Below are 22,397 nucleotides of genomic sequence, written 5' to 3'. Positions count from 1 at the left end.
ATGTGATGGCCACTGGTTGACAGTCATTTAGGCAGGTTACCTCGCCCTTCTTGGGCACATTTACAATTGAAACCTGTTTGAGACAAGTGGGTAACATGCTTTGTTGGAGTGAGAGGTTTAATATATTTGTGAATACATTAGCCAGTTGGTCAGCACAGGTTTTCATTTTTCTGCCAGGTACTCCGTCTGGACTGAATACCTTCCTTAGATTCATTCTCTTGAATCCAGTCTGCATATCATCTTAGGATACTGGCAGTAGAGGATCATCAAGGGATGTGGTGGACACAATGGTTCCTTCTTGTTCTGGTGGTCAAATCAGGCAGAGAAGGCATTGAACACATCTGGGAGTGAAGCTTTGCTGTCTCCTATTACACTGGGTTTGGTTTTATAGCAGGTTATGTCATTTAGGCCCTGCCACAGCTGTCAGGTATCCTTTGTCATTTCCATTTTCATCCAGAATCTCCACATCACCCTGGAGATGGCTTTCTGTAGGTCGCACCTGCAACTTGTATAGTGTTCTTGATCTCCAGACTGTGATCTGGCTCTCAGCAGGTTCTGGATTTCATTGTTCATCCAGGGTTTCTGGATGGGGAAAACCCTGAATGATTTGATGGGGACACACTTGTCTTCAGCTCTTTACATAAAGTCTGCAACAGCCCAGGTGTAATAGAAACATAGAAACACAGATCCTCAGCTAAATTCTTGAACATGACCCAATCCCACTGACTCAAGGTAATCCTGTAACTGATCTTCAGCATCTCGGGACCACCTTCTGACTGTCCTGACCTCTAGAGCCTCACCTTTTAGTTTGTATCTATATTCAGATAGCATGAGCAATGTCAAGTGATTTGACTGTCCAAAATGTAGTCTTAAGAAAGAATGATAGGCATTCCTTATCTTAGTACAGCAGTGATCAAGTTTTCTGGGCCATCTGATACAGCAGATCACGTGCTGGTAACAATTGGACAGGGTTTTCTTTACACAAGCCTGATTAAAGTTACCAACTATGATTTGTGGTGGGTCAGAATGGCCGTTTCCTGTTTGCAAGCTTCATCATGCATCTCTGCAAGTGCCTGTTTGTAATTCGCATCTGGAGGGATAAAAGCTCTGGTGAGAATCACTGTTTATAATTTTCAAGGTAAATAGAAGGTTCTGCATTTAATCGATAGATGCTCTAAATCAGTGGAACAGGAGGTCGACATAACCCCAATGTCCATGCACCAGCTAGAATTAATTAAAAAGCACACACCACCTCCCCTCTCTTTGCCAGAAACTGATTTCTGGTCCAGTTGGTGAATGGTGAAATTCTCTTGTTGGATCGCCATGTCAGGTGTGTTCTCTGTTTGCTAGGTCTCAGTGCAGCAAATAACTGAGATTTGTCTCACCTGTCTCTGATAAAGTAGCCGTGCCCTGAGATTGTCAATATTATTTTCTAATTACTGGACATTTGCCACTTGTATGGTCATTTGACAGTTGTATGGACATTGCCAGCTTGACCTTGGTGATGATGTTGCACTTTAGGAGCTCTGCATTTCAGTCAACCCATTCCTGACTCAGCCGTTGTTTGTGAGATCCAAAGATCGTCAGTGCAGTCCTGCAGCTCAGGATTGAGATGACAGAGGGAAAACTACACGATGTCAATTGCAGCGAAAGCAGGTCAAGAAGTGTGTATTTAAGGCGATAGACAGTAAGGGTTTCTGCATCCCGCCATTGTTCGCCAGCACAGTCTTCCCAACCGGACGAAATTGTTGTACAGAGTATTCCCACTGTAAAGGCATGACACTTAGTGTGAGGCATCAGCAAGAGAAAAACTAGAAGAGGTTGCACGTGATTTATCCAAACTTGAGGATAAATGGTGTGGCTTTCACAGGGACAGGTAACTGGAAGGAAATGAGGAGTTCCACACGTCTGAAGTTGGTGTGATGTGGTTTCAATCACAATTGAGAGGAAAAAAAGGGAAAGAATGTCAATTCAGTGAGAGACTCTAACAAGCATCATGAACAGTTTAGATGAGCCAGTGACTGGCCATGGTGAAAGGGCAGAAAGGCAGTTTGTTCAGTGAGAGTACCTCGGGGTGTGAGTCTCTCTATTTCACTTTTACACATTGTCAAGATATCAGGAGTTCAGTGGCAGATCCAATTGAACCTTAGGGTCATAGAGCAGAAACAGGTCATTTGGGCCAACTCATCCATCCTAATCAATTTGTCCATCTAAGCTGATCTCATTGACCTGCCTGCACTTGGCGCACATCCTTCTAACCCTTTCCTATTCATATACCTGTCCAAATATCTCTTAAATATTGTAATTGCACCAGCCTCTACCACTTTCTCTGGCAACTCATTCCCTAGACCCATCATCTTCTGTGTGAAAAAAATTACCCCTCAAGTCCCATTTAAATCACCCCCTCACCTAAAACCTAGATTTATACTCTTCCATCCTGGGGAAAGGGCTGTGATTATGTCCATCACAATTTTATAAACCTCTTTAAGGTCACCCCTCAGCCTCATATGCTCTAGGGAAAGTCCTAGCCTATCCGGTTTCTTTCTATCACTTAAACCCACCAATTCTGATAAAATCCATGCGAATTGTTTTGCAACTTTTCCCGTTTAATGGTAACTTTCCTATCGCAAAGCAACCTGAACCATACACATTATTCCAAATGAGTCCTTGTGTACTACTCTAACATGACTCCTGGACTAAATGCCCAAATTGCCAAATGCCTTCTTCATCACCTTGCCTATCTATGTCACCACTTCTGTGGAACTCTGTACTTGTACTCCTTGATCTCTCTGTTCTATAATATTCTCCACGACACCATTCTTTACTGTGCAAGTCTAGCTCTGGTTTGACCTGCCAAAATTCAACCTCTCGCATTTATCCAAAATAAACACCATCTGCTGTTCCTCAACTGACTCAGTTGAGTGATTCTCATCCGGATCACTTCTGATCGGCAAACTACAGTGGACCTAGCATCTGTCACTTTTGCTAGCTGTGGAAGGACATTGGCAGAATTAGGAAAGGAAACTAAGTAAGAATGGATGTGAAGTAGAAAGCTGCATTGAAATAAACCTCCATGTGTATGGAATTTTTCCCTTGGGAGTGCACCTACCGTTAGAACTGTTCCAGACAGATCTTTCATCAGCTAAGGTTCATCTCAATGTTAAGTTTTCCTCTTCACAATTCATATTTATGGCTGTGCTACTGAATTTAGAATAATAGAATTCAATTGATAGTGCCTTATGCTAAATTAACAAACATTCGATTTGGGAGGCTCAAAGCAATCATGCAGAAAAATGTATGAAAGATTAAAAGCTCTTTCTTTGCAGAAGTTAATGTAAATAGAAGATTTTTTTTCACACACAATCCTGAAAATAGATTCTTACATTTATGTGAGTGTTAGAAGCTTTGTTTGAAGCTTGTTACAAATGTAGGAGAGATCAGGAGCCGGAACTCAATGACTGGTGGGAGATTTCTAAAGAGGTGAGCGTCTGGAACTTTGAAGCTTCTTATAAATTTAACAGAGCATGGGAGCCAAGATTTAGTGTAAGTTACGGTAGAATTCTGAAGAAGTTGACCCAGCAGCCTATAAAAACAAGGGAAGCTCAAGTGGAGCTGTCAGTGTGAAGTGGCCGGTATAAGAATGGACCGAGGACTGGGCTGAAGAGGTTTTGGCATGCAGAAGCTGAGGAAGTGATGTTGGTGGCACAGTGAGAGCAGCCCTTCTAGAAAGAAAGGCTTAAGTAGGAAAGAACAGGTAGTGTCAGGTTTTCTTATTATACAGAGTGAGCAATGGAGAAGGCAGCCAGGGAAATGGTATGCTCCTCTTGTAGAATTTGGGAAATCAGGGACACCTCTTTGATGACTTCACCTGTGAGCTGAATCTATTTATTTATTTATTTATTTACTTTTCCCAGTTTATTTTGAAAGTCAGGTGGGGGGCTTGACATTGGTTGGGTGGTAGAATTTAAAAAGGGAAGGTCAGCTTACCTTGCTGTTCATTTGGTGAGGAGCCTTCAACCACAAGAGTCTGATGACTGCTGTTAATTGATGATTGTTGGAGGGATTAATTGGGTAATTAAGAAAATTAGCAGGAACCAATAAAAAGGAGGGCTCGCTGAAGGCCCAGCCTAGGGAGTGAGTGGCCTAGTGAAGGAGTAGGACTTCAAGGCTTTGGCTTTGGTGAGGAAGAGCTCCCTGTGAGGTAAAGTTTGATAAGACTTTTTTTTTTTGTTTATCTAAATTACTCTAATTTAAATTGAAGAGCAGGTGATGGAGGCGGTTAGGGAAGTTGAGAGCTCTGATTGCAGGATGTGGGAAGTCAGGGACAGCACAGATGTTCCTGATGACTACACCTGCAAAAGATACATCCATTTGTAATTTATGGAAGACTGAGTTAGGGAACTGGAGTTGCAGCTGGATGAAATGTGGATCATAAGGGAGGCAGTGATAGATAGGAGTTATAGGGAGGTAGTCATCCCCAACAGTCAGGAGTCAAGGAAATGGGTGACTGTGGGGGGAGGGGAGACAGACAGTCCATGCAGAGTACCCTTGTGGCTGTTCTCCTCAACAACAAGTATACTGCTTTGGATATTGTTGGGAGTGGTGGTGACAATCTACAGGGGACAAGTCATGGAGGTTGGGTATCTGGCACAGGGCTGGACCCTTGGCTCAGAAGGGAAGGGGGGGGAAGAGTAGGGCTCTTGAAGGTGGGGACTTAATGGTTAGGAGAGCAGATAGGAGGTTTGCTGGATGAAATCAGGATTCCCATTTGGTAGGTTGTCTCTGATTGAGTCCACAGCATTCTAGAGTGGAAGGAGGAGCAGCCGGAAGTAGTGGTCCACGTGGGGACCAATGACTTGGTTAGAAATGGGGATGAGGTCCTGAAAAGGGATTACGTAGAGTTAGGGAAGAAGTTGAAAAGCAGGACCTCAAGGGTGGCAATCTCAGGATTACTGTCTGTGCCAAGCACTAGCAAGGGTAAAAATAGTAAGCTGAGGAGGATGAATGTGCGGTTCAGGAGCTGGGGTAGGGGTTTAGATTTCTGGATCATTGGGATCACTTCTGGGGCAAGTTTGACCTGTACAAATGGGATGGGCTGCACTTGAATTGGAGGGGAACCAATATTCTGGTGGGCAGGTTTGCTAGAGCTGTTAGTGAGGGTTTAAACTAGTTTGGTGGGGGGTGGAAATCAGAATGAGAGGTCAGAGAGTAGGGAGGAAGAATACCTAGAATGGAAGGAATAGAGGGAACAGAATGAAAATATAAATGAAGGAGGGAGGAAGGTAGAGGTAGTTGGGGATTATATGTTGAGGACAATCTATCAAGTGGATATATTTTAATGCAAGGAGCATTAAGGCATGGGTAGACACATGGAAATATGATATTGTGGCGATCATTGAAACTTGGTTGCAGGAAGGGCATGTTTGGCAGTTAAATATTCCAGGATTCTGTTGTTTTAGGCATGATATAACAGGGGGAATAAAAGATGGAGGAGTTGCATTGCTCATTAGAGAGAACATTACAGCAGTGCTGTGGCAGGATGGTTTGGAGGGATCATCCAGTGATTCTATTTGGGTAGAATTGAGGAATGGCAGAGGCATGAATACATTAATGGGAGTGTATATAGACCACCAAATGGGCTGAGGGAGTTAGAGGAGCAAATTTGTAAGGAGATAGCAGTTGCATCACATAAGGTTGTGATGGTAGGTAATTTTAACTTTCAACTTGTTGATTGGGACTCCCATATTATAAAAGGGTTGGATGGATTAGAGTTTGTCAGATGTGTTCAGAAAAGCCTCTTTTCATGAATCTATAGAGGTCCCAACCGGACAGAGCGTTGTGCTGGTTCTTCAATTGGAGAACGGGACAGGACAGGACAAGTGACGGAAGTGTGTGTAATGGAAAAGTTTGGGTGCAGTGATCATAATGCTATTAGTTTCAAGATAATTATGGAAAAAGAATGGTGTAGTCCTCAGGTTCACATTCTAAATTGGAGAAAGTCCAATTTTGATGATATCAGGAAAGATCTGGCAATTGTGGATTGGAACAGGTTGTTTTCTAGCAAAGGTGTGCTTGGTAAGTGGAAGACCCTGTCATTGATAAAATGTTAAGAGTACAGAGTAGGTTCCTGTCAGAATTTAAGTCAAGACTAACAGGTATATTGAACATTGGATTTCAAAATAAAAATAGAGGCTCTGGTAAAGGAGAAAGATGTGTACAGCACGTAGTCAGCAAGGAACAAATGAGGTACTTGAGGAATGCAAGCAATACAGAAAAACACTAAAGAAAATCAGGAGGGCTAAAAGAAGGAATGAGGTTGCTCTGATAGATAAAATGAAGGAAAACCCCTTTTGTTTCCGACAAAAGGATAGCAAGGGACAAATTGGTTCTCCTGAAGATGAGTATGGTCATCTATGCATGGAGCCAAAAGAGATGGAGAAGATCTGAAATGGATTTTGTGTATCTGTATTTACTTAGGAGAGGTAGTGTTTATAGGAGTGAGGCAAAACAGCAGTTTTTTGGGTCATGGACACTCTACAGATTACAGAGGAGAAGGTGATTACTATCTTGAGGCAAATGAGGGTGGATAAATCCCTTGGATCTGACAATATATTCCTTTGGTCCTTGGGAGAAGCCAGTATGGAAATTGTAGGGACCCTTGCAGAGCTACTTTTTTGAGATATATATATATATATATATATATATATATATCATACCCATGCTCCTGTTTGGCTCTGAATCATGGGTCCTCTACTGGCATCAACTACGACTCCTAGAACGCTTCCATCAGTGCTGTCTCCACTCCATCCTCAACATGACTTCATCACCAACATTGAAGTACTCGAACTGGCAGTGTCTGCAAGCATTGAATCCATGCTGCTGAAGACCCAACTGCGCTGGGTGGGTCACGCCTCCAGAATGGAGGACCATTGCCTTCCCAAGATCGTGTTATATGGCGAGCTCGCCACTGGCCATTGAGACAGAGATGCACCAAAGAAGAGGTACAAGGACTGCTTAAAGAAATCTCTTGGTGCCTGCCACATTGACCACTGCCAATGGGCTGATCTCGCCTCCAACTGTGCACCTTGGCACCTCACAGTTCGGCGGGCAGCAACCTCCTTTGAAGAAGACTGCAGAGCCCACCTCATTGACAAAGGACAAAGGAGGAAAAACCCAACACCTAACCCCAATTTTCCCTTGCAACCGTGCCTGCCTGTCCTGCATTGGACTTGTCAGTCACCAATGAGCCTGCAGCAGACGTGGACATACCCCTCCCATAAATCTTCGTCCGCGAAGCCAAGCCAAAGAGAAAGAGAAAGAGAGAGAGAGAATATATATATATATTAAAAATTAAATATAAATATTTTTATATAAATATATAAATAAATAGATGTATATAAATAAATAAATTTAAATGTGTGTGTTTATATATGTATATATATGTGTGTGTGTGTGTGTGTGTACATATATGTATGTGTGTATATATAAAAGTGTTGGGGAAAAAACAGGATGGTGAGTGTGAAATGAGCTGCCGGAGGAAGAGATGGATGCAGGTTAGATTTCAACATTTAAGGAAAATTTGGATAGGTACAGAGATGGGAGGAGTATGGAGAGCTATGATCTAGACGCAGGTTGATGCCACTGGGCAGAATAATACTTTGGCACAGACTAGATTAGCCAAAGAGCACTGTTTATGGAGTCCAGGATTCAAAAATGGAATTTAAGTAAGGATACATTTACAGAAATTTGAATTACTTCCATCAATTACAGTTGAAATTGGAATAATTGATGTTTTAAAATTTGAACATGATATCATTTTTTTTAAACACAGATGTGTAGAGAATGAGGATAAAAATTTGGTTACAGTTCCCACTTGATTTCATTGTATGATAAAACAGGTTAAAGAAGATAAAGAGCCTATTTCTGCTCCAACCTTTCAATGAAATGTTGATTTATCATCTTGGTAACTCAGTTTGTTAGTTCAGTGGGAGAATATCAATTGCAAATTTAAAATTCTTGGGGGCCACACATACTGAGAGACAGTTTAAATTTTCAGGAAGTGTTTTGACAGAAGAAAGCTCCAACCAAGTATTTGCTTTTGATTGGGGAATATGCATACAAAATGATACATAAAGATAGAGTAACAACATGTCCAATGTCACCAGGGTTTAATGTTAGTACAGAAAGAGACGCAGTGAATTTAAATTGGGTCTATAGGTTTATCACGATTCACAGGCTGAAAGGGATTTTTAAAAAAGAGGCTAAAGTGAAGTCAACATATCCTGAAAAATACAGATAACAGCAAAACAGATGATTGCTTTCATTTCCACAATCTGAAGGAGCAAGAGACACACCAACATATCTTACTGATTCTGCTCAGTCCAAAGGCCCTGTTTGGGGATTCCATCCTTACCCTCTTTTAACATGTTTCATAAAACCTATTTCTTTGTCCAGCCATTTGGCCAGCAACTCTGGTATCCTTTTACTTGATTAGTTAAATTCTGTTTGTTAACTTCTGAGAAGTGCTTTGGAGTATCTCAACATGTTAAAGATGGAATGCAATTTCAACTTATTCATTTTATGGCTGAACAATAACAATGTCATTTCTCAAGGAGTTCAAAATGATGCATTTAATTAGACTTTTTACTGTGAATAAAGGAGCTGATCTGATGGGACTCTGTCTTGTTGAAGTCAATCTATTCCAAGGTCTGCCACAAATATTCTTTTTGCAAAATGAAAAGTAGCTATTTTGGGAGTAGTTTTATGAATATGTGCTTTCAAAACCAGTTTCAGCTGCTATAGGTAATATATTGGGATTCAATGTACAGTAAAACCCCTGCTTTCCAGCCCCTATGGGGATTGGTAGATGCTGTGTGTGTATTTGGTTGCAACCCCTGAAACTCTAATTACCCTTACAATACCTAACTAAAATCTATCCCATGATTCATTGATTTCTGCTCACCAGAAAGTCTAATATACAGATACCATGATGAATCTTGAATCTGCTGAGCCGGCCATTTGAAAAAGTACACTGTGTCTTAATATTCTTCTTCCTGTGGAACTCCTTTCCTTTTGCAACACGGGTCTTGATTTGCAACCACCTTCTGACCTTTTCAAACTAAACCATCTTGGAAGTCTGAAGAGTGTAAGGTCATTTAACACTTTTATTGGTGTTGAACTTCATATAAAACTGCTTAATTTTCTATAAATTGGCTTTAAAGTTGTAGATGGTTGATGAACCAATGTCCAATATCTCCATAAGCACTGTACAACTTGCATTTTACAGTCTCTTGCATATCTCCATCTTTGACTTGAGGGGAAGCTTGGTGCATTTATGCATGCCTAGGGAGCGGGAGCGGGAGCGGGAGCGGGAGCGGGAGCGGGAGGGGGAGGGGGAGGGGGATGAATTTTTCCAATGTGCTGTGAAAAGGAATCTGTTTGTTTGTTAGTCACAAGGCAAGGAACTGGTTGCAGGTGTTGCCCTGCATGGGAGCGCTGGATTGGCGACATAATAATGAGGCATGCCAATTTTAAACTTGAAATTTTTTTGTTACTTTATTCTTGTTTGTTTTATTTTGTTTATTTTCCTCATTTTTTTGGTCAGTTTTTTGAGGCTGCCATTTGCTTGAATTCCAGATACAAATATAGTTTTGCTATCTTTCTATTCCATGTTATTTTTCATTCTACAGTTGCAAGGGTGATCAGGAACAAGAGAAGGAAGTTGCTGGAAGATCTTCCCTATCATCCAGACATGCAGGCACACAATTACACTTGTATTTAAAGTTTGATGTTTATCACAATCATAGTGGAAAGAGGCGAGACTGAGGGAAGGGGAGGGGTGAATTCACCACTTCTTATAATACAGTGTAATCAAGCTGTGAAATGGAGAGTAACAGCAAATCTTTAACAGTGAACAGTAAATGTGACAATTTCCAGTACCAACTGTTTGTTCTAGTGATGGCTCAAAACGACTTGCCTAATTATTAACTATTAATTGGAATATATCTGCGCAAATGTTGCCTCGAAGAAGAAAAAAAGACCTAGCATTAGAAGCATAACAAATATTTGGGGCAGGCTCATGACTTCAATGCAGAGCCCAAGTAGCTTCACTACTCTCCTTAATGGCAATGAACAGGTAAAATTTTAATCAATATATGAAATGGCTGAAACTTTATAAAAGTTAACTTGTGATCTGACACTTGCATTCCCAATTGGAAGCAAAGCTGCAAGGTTTATCAAAGTTTATTTACTTATCTAAAATAGATTAGGTTAAAAAATGTATTTTAATGAAATGCTTCCATTTTGCATTTCACTTATTGTCTTTGTTTATCCCCATGAAATATAAACTGTTTGAGTAAGCATTTAAATTTAGTTAAGATGGATTAAACTTGTTTATATTGTGAACTATATCGGTAGATTTTTGAAAGAGAAAGTATATAAAACTTGAACCTTTGACTTGTTTATTGGTTTCCGACCTATAATATCTAGTTGTTCATTAACTTGAGTATAATTCAGCTTTGAGAGCTACAGCTCCGAAGGATCCTCCACCTGAACTGTAACTCTTGTTTCTTTTGCCACTGATCTGCTGACCTGCTAATTTTTAAAAAATTTTAATACCATTCCTATCTTATCTGGAGATTTTGAAACTAGTGCATTTTAGAGATTCTGTCTAAATTACTGTTCATTTTAATCAGGTATGACATCAAGGCTCTTATTGGAAGAGGAAGTTTCAGCAGGGTGATGAGAGTTGAACACCGAGCCACCAAGCAGCCTTTTGCCATCAAAATGATTGAAACCAAGGCTAAAGAAGGAAAGGAGGTTTGTGAGTCGGAGCTCAATGTGCTTAGAAGGGTGAGCCACCGCAACATCATCCAGCTGATTGAGGTCTTTGAGACGCAAGATCGTATTTACTTGGTGATGGAATTAGCTACTGGTGGAGAACTATTTGATCGTGTCATTGCCAAAGGATCATTTACAGAAAGAGATGCCACTAGGGTCCTGCAAATGGTTTTGGATGGGATAAAATACTTGCATACCTTGGGAATTACGCACAGAGATTTGAAACCAGAAAATCTACTTTACTATCACCCAGGGTCAGACTCCAAGATCCTTGTCACTGATTTTGGGCTAGCAAATTCTGGGAATAAAGGTGGAGATTGGTCCATGAGGACCACCTGTGGCACACCAGAGTACATTGCCCCCGAGATCCTGTTAAGAAAACCTTATAGCAATGCAGTTGACATGTGGGCTTTGGGAGTGATCTCTTATATTTTGCTGAGTGGAACTATGCCATTTGAAGATGAAAACCGGACAAGACTTTACAGGATGATCCTCGAGTGCAAATACAGTTACGTAGGTGAGGTAGGTGAAACTCTCAAAAGGTTATTTGAAGAGTAACTTTAGGTTTAAGATGTTAAACAATAAGGTAAACTTCTGGTTTACAAGGTCATGTGCAGTTCACTTTCTAACCCTTCTTGGGGCGGGGGAGTGAAATGGAGCCCTTTGGAATTCTAGCCTCAGCATCAATGATGGTAGAATTAGTTTCCAGTATTAGCCCCGCATACACTAGGATGCACCATGATGGATTGGGGAATATTGACCTCTTGCAGAAACTTGTGGGGTATAGTTTGTGGATCGGGATGCAGCAGTGGACTGTACAGTGCAAGGAACAGGATTGTCACTCGCCACACTGTCCATCGACTTCTGCTGGAAACCACTGAAAGACCAGTACAAAATGAATGTGGTCTGGTACCCACTTGCCTTTATGTTTACAATCTATCAAGAGTAAAATTAATTAACATGTTTGTGAGTGATGTTTGAATGGAGTAGTGACTTATAGTCTCTTAATAACTTGGCTCTTCATGCATGTTCAGAACTAGGACATGTTTTCTTCCCAAAAACAATGGCAAATTTTCAGTTAACATGTATCATTAAATTGACCTTGGAATCAACACTTCAGAAGGTTTCTGGGTGTTATTATCACCTTGGACAAAGTGCCTTCTGGCTTTCTTGGTAAAAAGGCAGGGTAGATCTTTGGGTGTTGAGGTTCTCCTCTTGAGGAGATATCTTTACTTTAAAAATAAAATTAACAATCTCCTTAAGGAAAAGTTGCAAAAGCCAAAATCCTTTCAATAAACCATTATTTTGAGGAGAGGCAGGCCAAAGCATGGCTGAACAACAAAGAATGAAAATAGTAGTGATTAATTACTCAGGAGATGATTGTGGAGAAACCAATAGGCTTTAATTTGCTTAAGAACATGGCATATCCCTACTGTTTGGTTGTCCTGCAGGGGGCTGTGGAACAGTCACCTTTATGCAGAAACCTGTGGGGAGGGGCCACAGGTACAACTGACCAATAGGTATGCCTGACCAGCTAATTATATATTAGTGGTTTACCACAAGTAAAAAAATCGTAAGTACCAGATTGTTCTCTTCCAAACAAATCAAAATAATGCAGATTTTTTTTAAAAAAAATACTTTTTATTGGGAAGATGTGGCTGGAAAACTCATTGAGAGACATAAGGGGCTTCAGTCCAAATCTCAGCCAATCAGCCATTTACTTAGCTTAAAAGCTAAAAGTCATTGCCTGGTAAGATTCATGGAGAGAAAAAAGTTCCAATAGGCATCATAAAGACTGGAAACTCAGATTATTTTCTCCCATTTTCTTGTTGTTTAATCAGGAACCTTGTCTAGTTCATTAAATGATTGGGAAGGAAATCCAAGCCCCATCGACGAAGGGGCTTTTTAAAAAAAAAAGTTGGTTCTTTATCTTTGCGTAAAGAACACTGTGTGACCTCTTGAGGTTTGTTTATAGAACCACATTCTCGAATATTTGTTTTTTGTTTACAGTATTTCCCATTCATTGAGTCGAAACTAAGTTTTGGCTGAATGTTGGAATTTACAATATTAATTCCAGGCTATTTATTTAATTGGCAAAATTTGCGTCCTACTGAAATGCATTTTGAAGATGCTGGTGTTGTCTGCTAGTTCTTTAGAAGCTACTAAGAAACAGAATCCTGCCATTTATTCAGCTTCCATGTACTTTTAATGATGGAGATTAAACGTACTGGAAAATGACTGTCACTTTGTTAATCTAAGAATATAAAAGTTTTTAAAATATATATATTTGGGACATGCTTTGTTCCTCAATTATTACCATAATGAACCATTGGGCTCCTATTGCAAAAGCAGAATAGGTCCTATATTTCAATAAATTTCAGCTTGCTAAGTTATTAAATGTTAATATTTCTTGAATTCTTGCATTTATGAAGAGGCAATCCTCGGAAGGATCCAGTCATGCAAAATCATTAACCCCATTTCTCGGTTACTGGTGGAAAAAATAAGTTAACAATATCAATAATCCAATCTGAGGGTCACGTTGAAACATTATAAAATTGCCATACAATGATAGAACCTTAGAAATATTACAGCACAGAAACATGCCCCTTTGCCCCATCTAGTTTGTGTTGTACCTTTTTTGCCTAGTCCCACTGACCTGCACCCAGTCCATAGCCATCCATACTTCTCCCATCCATGTACCTGTCCAAATTTTTCTTCAGTGTTAAAGTTGAACCTGCATTCATTATTTCAGCTGACAGCTCATTCCACAATCCCACCACTCTGTGTGAAGAAGTGCAGACTTGTGTTTCCCCTAAACCTTTTCCCCTTTCACCCTGAATCCATATCCTCTAGTTTCTCATTTACCCTCAGTGGAAAAAGCCTATCAATATTTACTCTGTATATCCCCTTCATAATTTTAAATACATCTATCAAATCTCCCCTCATTCTTCTACACTCCAGGGAATGAAGTCCTAACCTGTTTAAACTTTCCCTGTAACTCAGCTCCTGAAGTCTGGACAACATCCTAGTAAATCTTCTCTGCACTCTTTCTATCTCATTGAAATCTTTCCTGTAATTAGGTGATGAAAACTCCATCCAATGCTCCAAATTTGGCCTCACTAATGTCTTGTACAACTTTGCCATAATTCCTATTCATGATACTTTGATTTATGAAAGCCAATTTGCCAAAAGCTCTCTTTACAACCTATCTACCTGTGACGCCACTTTCAGGGAATTATACATCTGTATTCTCTGATCTCTCTGTTCTACCACAATCCTCAGTGCCCTACCATTTGTCTTTCCAAAATACAACACCTCACACTTGTCTGCATTAAATTACATCTTCTGCCATTTTTCTGAATAGTCCAGATTGCTCTGCAAGCTTTGAAAACCTTCATTCTTCACAATTCCTCTAATCTTTCTTTATCTGCAAACTTGCTGATCCATTTTACCACATTATCACCCAGATCACTGATATAAACAACAAACATCAATGGGCCCAGTAGTGTTCCCTGAGATACACCAAGAGTCACAGGACTCCAGTCTGAGAAGCAATATCCACCACTCCTCTCTGGTTTCTCCCATCCAGCCATTCTTTCTTTCTATCTATTTCAATTGTTTTATTAATCATATTATAGGTAAATAATACATGAGGAGAATATGAATACATAATCAAAAAGGGGGGCGGGCGGTGGATTCACTATGACCATATGCTATTGCACCACAATTAACAAATGTTCTTATCTCCTCAAACTAAAATCTTCAAAAACAAAAATCTGGGCAGCCTATCCTGAGAATTTATTAATAAAATTTAATCATCTGGCCTTCACCAACAAAGAGAAAATAAATAAAATATAGTCTGGAAGGAAAAATAGTTAAACTAAGTCATGTGGAAGTAATTTATAATAGGTCACCATGTCTCTTCAAATTTAACAGAAGTATCAAATGTACAACTCCTAACTTTCTCTGAATTTAAACATGACATAATTTGAGAGAACCATTGAGTCAAAGTAGGTGGATTAGAATCTTTCCATTTCAATAAGATTGCTCTTCTAGCCAACAATGTAGAAAAGGCTACAACCCGATATGTAGAAGTGGGAACTTGTCTCACCTCTGGAAGTATAATTCCAAAAAGAGACATCAGTGGGTCAGGTTGTATGCTGAAAGGTCCTTTCAGGTATTTGCTTTCAGAATAAGGAGGTTTCGTCCATATTTAAAAATTTGCTGAGGCAAATAACTTCCCTCTTCCATTAGTTTATCTCAGGTTTCAAATTTTTCTGCTGCCTTCGCATCAGCACTCACTTTCACATTGTGCAACGAAAAACATTATTTGAAGTGCCTGAACCACCCAGAGTTAGCACTAACCTCTATCATAGTCTGTTCCTGATTGATCTTTAAAGATCTGGAACAAGTTTTGTGCTTTAGTAGTTGTCATCATGCTGAGAGGGTCTCTCTTTTGTGTTTGGTCTCCAATCCACATTATTAGCAATTTCTCCATACCTGATCTAGGTCCCTCTTGCATTTTAGTTAGCCTTGTAGCTTTCAGTGAAGCTGATCCTTTAACAGCTTGGAGAATATTTTCTTTGTTTTTGAGAATCATCGTATTTGTTGAGTGCCACATGCCGAAATTGCGAGCAATGGCATTCACTGCTTTTCCAGTGATGCACCATCAATAAATTCAAAGATTAAAAGTTGTAGAGAAACTGATAGGCTTTTATTCACAACAGAATGGAAGTATGCCCTTACTGGTCAACTGTCCTGGACAGAGGAGGGGGCTGTGACGCACTTGCCTTTATTCAGGGGTCAGTGGGAGGAGCCTAAGGTACAGTCAGCAAGGGGCATGTCCTAACTCATCCAAAATGTATAGTTGTTTAATAATCTTTTGTTTCAGTTCCAAACTGATACTTGTCCTTTGCTTATTGCTACTACTATCACTGATTTTGCTACATTTGGGAGCCATGATAGATTGAAAGTGCAGTACCTTTGTTCTCAAAAGAAATGAGATACGCATACTGCATGCAGGAAGTTGTCGCATACATCTGGTTATGTCCTCCATGTCCTGTTCATTGATCGGGAATTCTGAACTCTATTATAACCTTATGGGATGATGGATGGGGTTGGATGTTGCCCGAATGGACGGTAAGCGGCCACGGTGGGGGGGGGGGGGGGAAGATCTGCTCTGTGATAATGTCCCTGTCACTCCTGTCTATCACCCCCTCTTCCTCCCGAATGATCATCTGTCACGTCATAGTCAGAATGGAATTGAGTTGGGTACAATATCATGTGGTCCAGTGGTGTGGCAGAATTACCACTAATTGGTAGTGCAAAAAACAAACTGTGTGCAATGTAAAACATGTAAACAAACTAAAAACTGTAAACCGATAATGAATATAAACGTACTGCAATACCGAGAGAACAAAATGGAGGTCAACAGACATTAATTTCTGGGCTCCTAATCCTGCTCAAGACATTCCGATAAATTGATTTTCTAGCTCTGCACCAAAAATCTGATACATACTGGTGACATTAATATTTAGAAAATATAGAATACATTTGTGAGTAAATAGAAAGCAAGAAATAATTATGAATGTCCTTAAGAGGATGACCAATATTCTTGGTGTACTACAGACCAGTGGTCTTCAACTTTGAAGTAGAAATTTGCTGGTGTGTTATTAACTGTTCTTCATATTCACTGAATTCAGGTGCAGTCTAAACCTTAATGAGGCCCAGGTATGAATCTAAAAAGAGAGAAGTGATTAAAGTGCATTCTATAAAATAATCTGATGGAAAGAGTGAACTTTTTCTGCTTTCCAAAACACTTAAATGTTCAACAATTGCAATTAAATGTGTGTAGGACAGAAATAAGCAGGTACTTAATAATAATCTAGAGTTGAGCAACATAATTTTAAAATGTTGGAGTCTGGGAACCTCAAGAGGCCACTATCACATGTGTGAGCATGGGTTTATTAGTTCCACTCATTTGCTGGACAGCATGTTGAAGGAGATGCAAGGTTGTTTAAGTGACTACTTTCTTCATTTCTTCAGACCTGGAGTACTGTTGCCTTTGAGAGTTTCCAGCAGAAAGAGGAGGATCTACCGGGGCTGGCCAATCTTTTAATTTTTAATTTAGACATAGAGCAGGCTAACGGACCATTTTGGCCCAAGAGTACGTAACCAGGAGTGTAGGTTAATTGGGTGGCATGGGCTCAGGCCGAAATGGCCTGTTACTGTGCTGTATGTCTAATTAAAAGTTGGTCACCCTTGATCTGCCTAAATGAGGATTATTTTCATTGTATACTTCAGTAGAGCATCCAAATTGAAAGGAAACATCAATCTAAAATGATGTATAATGGACAATTGAATCAGTGTTGTCCATTTTACACAATTATCCAAATTCAAAAATATTCTTTGAACCATTTGAAATAAACTGATTGTTTCAGCATAAAAGATATCTTTAAAGATTAAGAACATCTTGATCATATTAATAACAGATAAGGAGAGATTAACAAAGCTATTTGGCAAGGCATGCTCAATTTATTTGTAAAGCAGTGTGATGTAATGCTAAATTCTGCAAAATTAACAATTCTGGCTTTAACAAAAAAAGAGACTTTGTTTAATGAGCTCTAAATGTAAATTGATTTTATGCTCCTTTGCAATTTTTTTTGCTTTTGTACTAAATGCTATAAACTGCCAGTGATACTCACAAGCTGTGTAATGAGGATGCATGTGGAGGCATTGTCATGATAAATCAAAGATCAAAGCAATAATGAGCCCCAGTAATAGGATTAGAAAAAGCCATCTGCAATGGACTGTCATTAGTTTTCCAAGGTATAACTCTGAAATGTATTAACAAGAGGAATAGACACAAAACTGAGGAGCTAATTGACCTTTCAAATTCCAAAGAAAAACTTGCATTTAAACAACACCAAAGAACAATAATCCTATTTTGTATTAAGTATCCAATAGCTTGAATATATTATAATAAATTTAGTAAACTGATCTGTGTTTTCAGACTTTCGACCCATCGTATAGCATCTGCAGATCAGAAATGGTTTCTCAACTTATTGCAGATTTGGAATTAAACAGGTGCTTAAAAATTTTTTCTTGGCTCTATTTTAAATATTTTGAAAGCTTCTTTTGTGTGTGTGTGTGAGAGAGAGAGAGAGAGAGAGAGAGAGACAGAGAGAGAGAGAGAGAGAGAGACAGAGAGAGAGAGAGAGAGAGAGACAGAGAGAGAGACAGAGAGAGAGACAGAGAGAGAGAGACAGAGAGAGAGAGACAGAGAGAGAGAGACAGAGAGAGAGACAGAGAGAGAGACAGAGAGAGAGACAGAGAGAGAGACAGAGAGAGAGACAGAGAGAGACAGAGAGAGAGACAGAGAGAGAGACAGAGAGAGAGACAGAGAGAGAGACAGAGAGAGAGACGGGAGAGAGAGAGACGGGGAGAGAGAGACGGGGAGAGAGGGACGGGGAGAGAGGGACGGGGAGAGAGAGGAGACGGGGGAGAGAGAGAGGACGGGGAGAGAGAGGACGGGGAGAGAGGGACGGGGAGAGAGGGACGGGGGGAGAGAGGACGGGGAGAGAGGGACGGGGAGAGAGAGGGACGGGGAGAGAGAGGGACGGGGAGAGAGAGGACGGGGAGAGAGAGGGACGGGGAGAGAGAGGGACGGGGAGAGAGAGGGACGGGGAGAGAGAGGGACGGGGAGAGAGAGGGACGGGGAGAGAGAGGGACGGGGAGAGAGAGAGGGACGGGGAGAGAGAGAGGGACGGGGAGAGAGAGGGACGGGGAGAGAGAGGGACGGGGAGAGAGAGGAGACGGGGAGAGAGAGGGACGGGGAGAGAGAGAGACGGGGAGAGAGAGAGACGGGGAGAGAGAGAGACGGGGAGAGAGAGAGACGGGGAGAGAGAGAGACGGGGAGAGAGAGAGACGGGGAGAGAGAGAGACGGGGAGAGAGAGAGACGGGGAGAGAGAGAGACGGGAGAGAGAGAGACGGGGAGAGAGAGAGACGGGGGAAGAGAGAGACGGGGAGAGAGAGAGACGGGGAGAGAGAGAGACGGGGAGAGAGAGAGACGGGGGAGAGAGAGAGACGGGGAGAGAGAGAGACGGGGAGAGAGAGAGACGGGGAGAGAGAGAGACGGGGAGAGAGAGAGACGGGGAGAGAGAGAGACGGGGAGAGAGAGAGACGGGGAGAGAGAGAGACGGGGAGAGAGAGAGACGGGGAGAGAGAGAGACGGGGAGAGAGAGAGACGGGGGAGAGAGAGAGACGGGAGAGAGAGAGAGAGGGGAGAGAGAGAGACGGGGAGAGAGAGAGACGGGGAGAGAGAGAGACGGGGAGAGAGAGAGACGGGGAGAGAGAGAGACGGGGAGAGAGAGAGACGGGGAGAGAGAGAGACGGGGAGAGAGAGAGACGGGGAGAGAGAGAGGACGGGGAGAGAGAGAGACGGGGAGAGAGAGAGACGGGGAGAGAGAGAGACGGGGAGAGAGAGAGACGGGGAGAGAGAGAGACGGGGAGAGAGAGAGACGGGGAGAGAGAGAGACGGGGAGAGAGAGAGAGACGGGGGAGAGAGAGAGACGGGGAGAGAGAGAGACGGGGAGAGAGAGAGACGGGGAGAGAGAGAGACGGGGAGAGAGAGAGACGGGGAGAGAGAGAGACGGGGAGAGAGAGAGACGGGGGAGAGAGAGAGACGGGGAGAGAGAGAGACGGGGAGAGAGAGAGACGGGGAGAGAGAGAGAGACGGGGAGAGAGAGAGACGGGGAGAGAGAGAGACGGGGAGAGAGAGAGACGGGGAGAGAGAGAGACGGGGGAGAGAGAGAGACGGGGAGAGAGAGAGACGGGGAGAGAGAGAGACGGGGAGAGAGAGAGACGGGGAGAGAGAGAGACGGGGAGAGAGAGAGACGGGGAGAGAGAGAGACGGGGAGAGAGAGAGACGGGGAGAGAGAGAGACGGGGAGAGAGAGAGACGGGGAGAGAGAGAGACGGGGAGAGAGAGAGACGGGGAGAGAGAGAGACGGGGAGAGAGAGAGACGGGGAGAGAGAGAGACGGGGAGAGAGAGAGACGGGGAGAGAGAGAGACGGGGAGAGAGAGAGACGGGAGAGAGAGAGACGGGGAGAGAGAGAGACGGGGAGAGAGAGAGACGGGGAGAGAGAGAGACGGGGAGAGAGAGAGACGGGGAGAGAGAGAGACGGGGAGAGAGAGAGACGGGGAGAGAGAGAGACGGGGAGAGAGAGAGACGGGGAGAGAGAGAGACGGGGAGAGAGAGAGACGGGGGAGAGAGAGAGACGGGGAGAGAGAGAGACGGGGAGAGAGAGAGACGGGGAGAGAGAGAGACGGGGAGAGAGAGAGACGGGGAGAGAGAGAGACGGGGAGAGAGAGAGACGGGGAGAGAGAGAGACGGGGAGAGAGAGAGACGGGGAGAGAGAGAGACGGGAGAGAGAGAGACGGGAGAGAGAGAGACGGGGAGAGAGAGAGACGGGGAGAGAGAGAGACGGGAGAGAGAGACGGGGAGAGAGAGAGACGGGGAGAGAGAGAGACGGGGAGAGAGAGAGACGGGGAGAGAGAGAGACGGGGAGAGAGAGAGACGGGGGAGAGAGAGAGACGGGGAGAGAGAGAGACGGGGAGAGAGAGAGACGGGGAGAGAGAGAGACGGGGAGAGAGAGAGACGGGGAGAGAGAGAGACGGGGAGAGAGAGAGACGGGGAGAGAGAGAGACGGGGAGAGAGAGAGACGGGAGAGAGAGAGACGGGGAGAGAGAGAGACGGGGGAGAGAGAGAGACGGGGAGAGAGAGAGACGGGGAGAGAGAGAGACGGGGAGAGAGAGAGACGGGGAGAGAGAGAGACGGGGAGAGAGAGAGACGGGGAGAGAGAGAGACGGGGAGAGAGAGAGACGGGGAGAGAGAGAGACGGGGAGAGAGAGAGACGGGAGAGAGAGAGACGGGGAGAGAGGAGAGAGAGACGGGGAGGAGAGAGAGAGACGGGGAGAGAGAGAGACGGGGAGAGAGAGAGACGGGGAGAGAGAGAGACGGGGAGAGAGAGAGACGGGGAGAGAGAGAGACGGGGAGAGAGAGAGACGGGGAGAGAGAGAGACGGGGAGAGAGAGAGAGAGACGGGGAGGAGAGAGAGACGGGGAGAGAGAGAGACGGGAGAGAGAGAGACGGGGAGAGAGAGAGACGGGGAGAGAGAGAGACGGGGAGAGAGAGAGAGACGGGGAGAGAGAGAGACGGGGGAGAGAGAGAGACGGGGAGAGAGAGAGACGGGGGAGAGAAGAGAGACGGGGAGAGAGAGAGACGGGGAGAGAGAGAGACGGGGGAGAGAGAGAGACGGGGAGAGAGAGAGACGGGGGAGAGAGAGAGACGGGGGAGAGAGAGAGAGACGGGGAGAGAGAGAGACGGGGAGAGAGAGAGACGGGGGAGAGAGAGAGACGGGGAGAGAGAGAGACGGGAGAGAGAGAGACGGGGAGAGAGAGAGACGGGGAGAGAGAGAGACGGGGGAGAGAGAGAGACGGGAGAGAGAGAGAGACGGGGAGAGAGAGAGACGGGGAGAGAGAGAGACGGGGAGAGAGAGAGACGGGGAGAGAGAGAGACGGGGAGAGAGAGAGACGGGGAGAGAGAGAGACGGGGAGAGAGAGAGACGGGGAGAGAGAGAGACGGGGAGAGAGAGAGACGGGGAGAGAGAGAGACGGGGAGAGAGAGAGACGGGGAGAGAGAGAGACGGGGAGAGAGAGAGACGGGGAGAGAGAGAGACGGGAGAGAGAGAGACGGGAGAGAGAGAAGACGGGGGAGAGAGAGAGACGGGGAGAGAGAGAGACGGGGAGAGAGAGAGACGGGAGAGAGAGAGACGGGGAGAGAGAGAGACGGGGAGAGAGAGAGACGGGGAGAGAGAGAGACGGGGAGAGAGAGAGACGGGGAGAGAGAGAGACGGGGAGAGAGAGAGACGGGGAGAGAGAGAGACGGGGAGAGAGAGAGACGGGGAGAGAGAGAGACGGGGAGAGAGAGAGACGGGGAGAGAGAGAGACGGGGAGAGAGAGAGACGGGGAGAGAGAGAGACGGGGAGAGAGAGAGACGGGGAGAGAGAGAGACGGGGAGAGAGAGAGACGGGGAGAGAGAGAGACGGGGAGAGAGAGAGACGGGGAGAGGAGAGAGAGACGGGGAGAGAGAGAGACGGGGAGAGAGAGAGACGGGGAGAGAGAGAGACGGGAGAGAGAGAGACGGGGAGAGAGAGAGACGGGGAGAGAGAGAGACGGGGAGAGAGAGAGACGGGGAGAGAGGAGAGACGGGGAGAGAGAGAGACGGGGAGAGAGAGAGACGGGGAGAGAGAGAGACGGGGAGAGAGAGAGACGGGGAGAGAGAGAGACGGGGAGAGAGAGAGACGGGGAGAGAGAGAGACGGGGAGAGAGAGAGACGGGGAGAGAGAGAGACGGGGAGAGAGAGAGACGGGGAGAGAGAGAGACGGGGAGAGAGAGAGACGGGGAGAGAGAGAGACGGGGAGAGAGAGAGACGGGGAGAGAGAGAGACGGGAGAGAGAGAGACGGGGGAGAGAGAGAGACGGGGAGAGAGAGAGAG

The 22,397-nt window shown here is 44.0% G+C and overlaps 1 protein-coding gene across 2 annotated transcripts in view; it reads left to right on the top strand.

Moving 5' to 3' along the window:
• Nucleotides 1-22,397, top strand: part of LOC138755646 (serine/threonine-protein kinase H1-like) — a 72,190-nt gene that overhangs the window by 1,068 nt on the left and 48,725 nt on the right. Inside the window, exons 2-3 of one of the 2 annotated variants that reach the window (XM_069922018.1) lie at nt 10,695-11,361; nt 17,852-17,925. In XM_069922018.1, the coding sequence (XP_069778119.1) occupies nt 10,695-11,361; nt 17,852-17,925 (741 nt within the window). The remainder of the gene's footprint in view (nt 1-10,694; nt 11,362-17,851; nt 17,926-22,397) is intronic. The other variant, XM_069922017.1, reaches the window with a different exon arrangement.

The sequence above is a fragment of the Narcine bancroftii genome, chromosome 2 (genome assembly GCF_036971445.1).
Source record: "Narcine bancroftii isolate sNarBan1 chromosome 2, sNarBan1.hap1, whole genome shotgun sequence".
Classification (NCBI taxonomy): Eukaryota; Metazoa; Chordata; class Chondrichthyes; order Torpediniformes; family Narcinidae; genus Narcine; species Narcine bancroftii.
The sequence above is the reverse complement of the archived record's forward strand: the minus strand, read 5'-3'. Positions and strand labels throughout refer to the sequence as shown.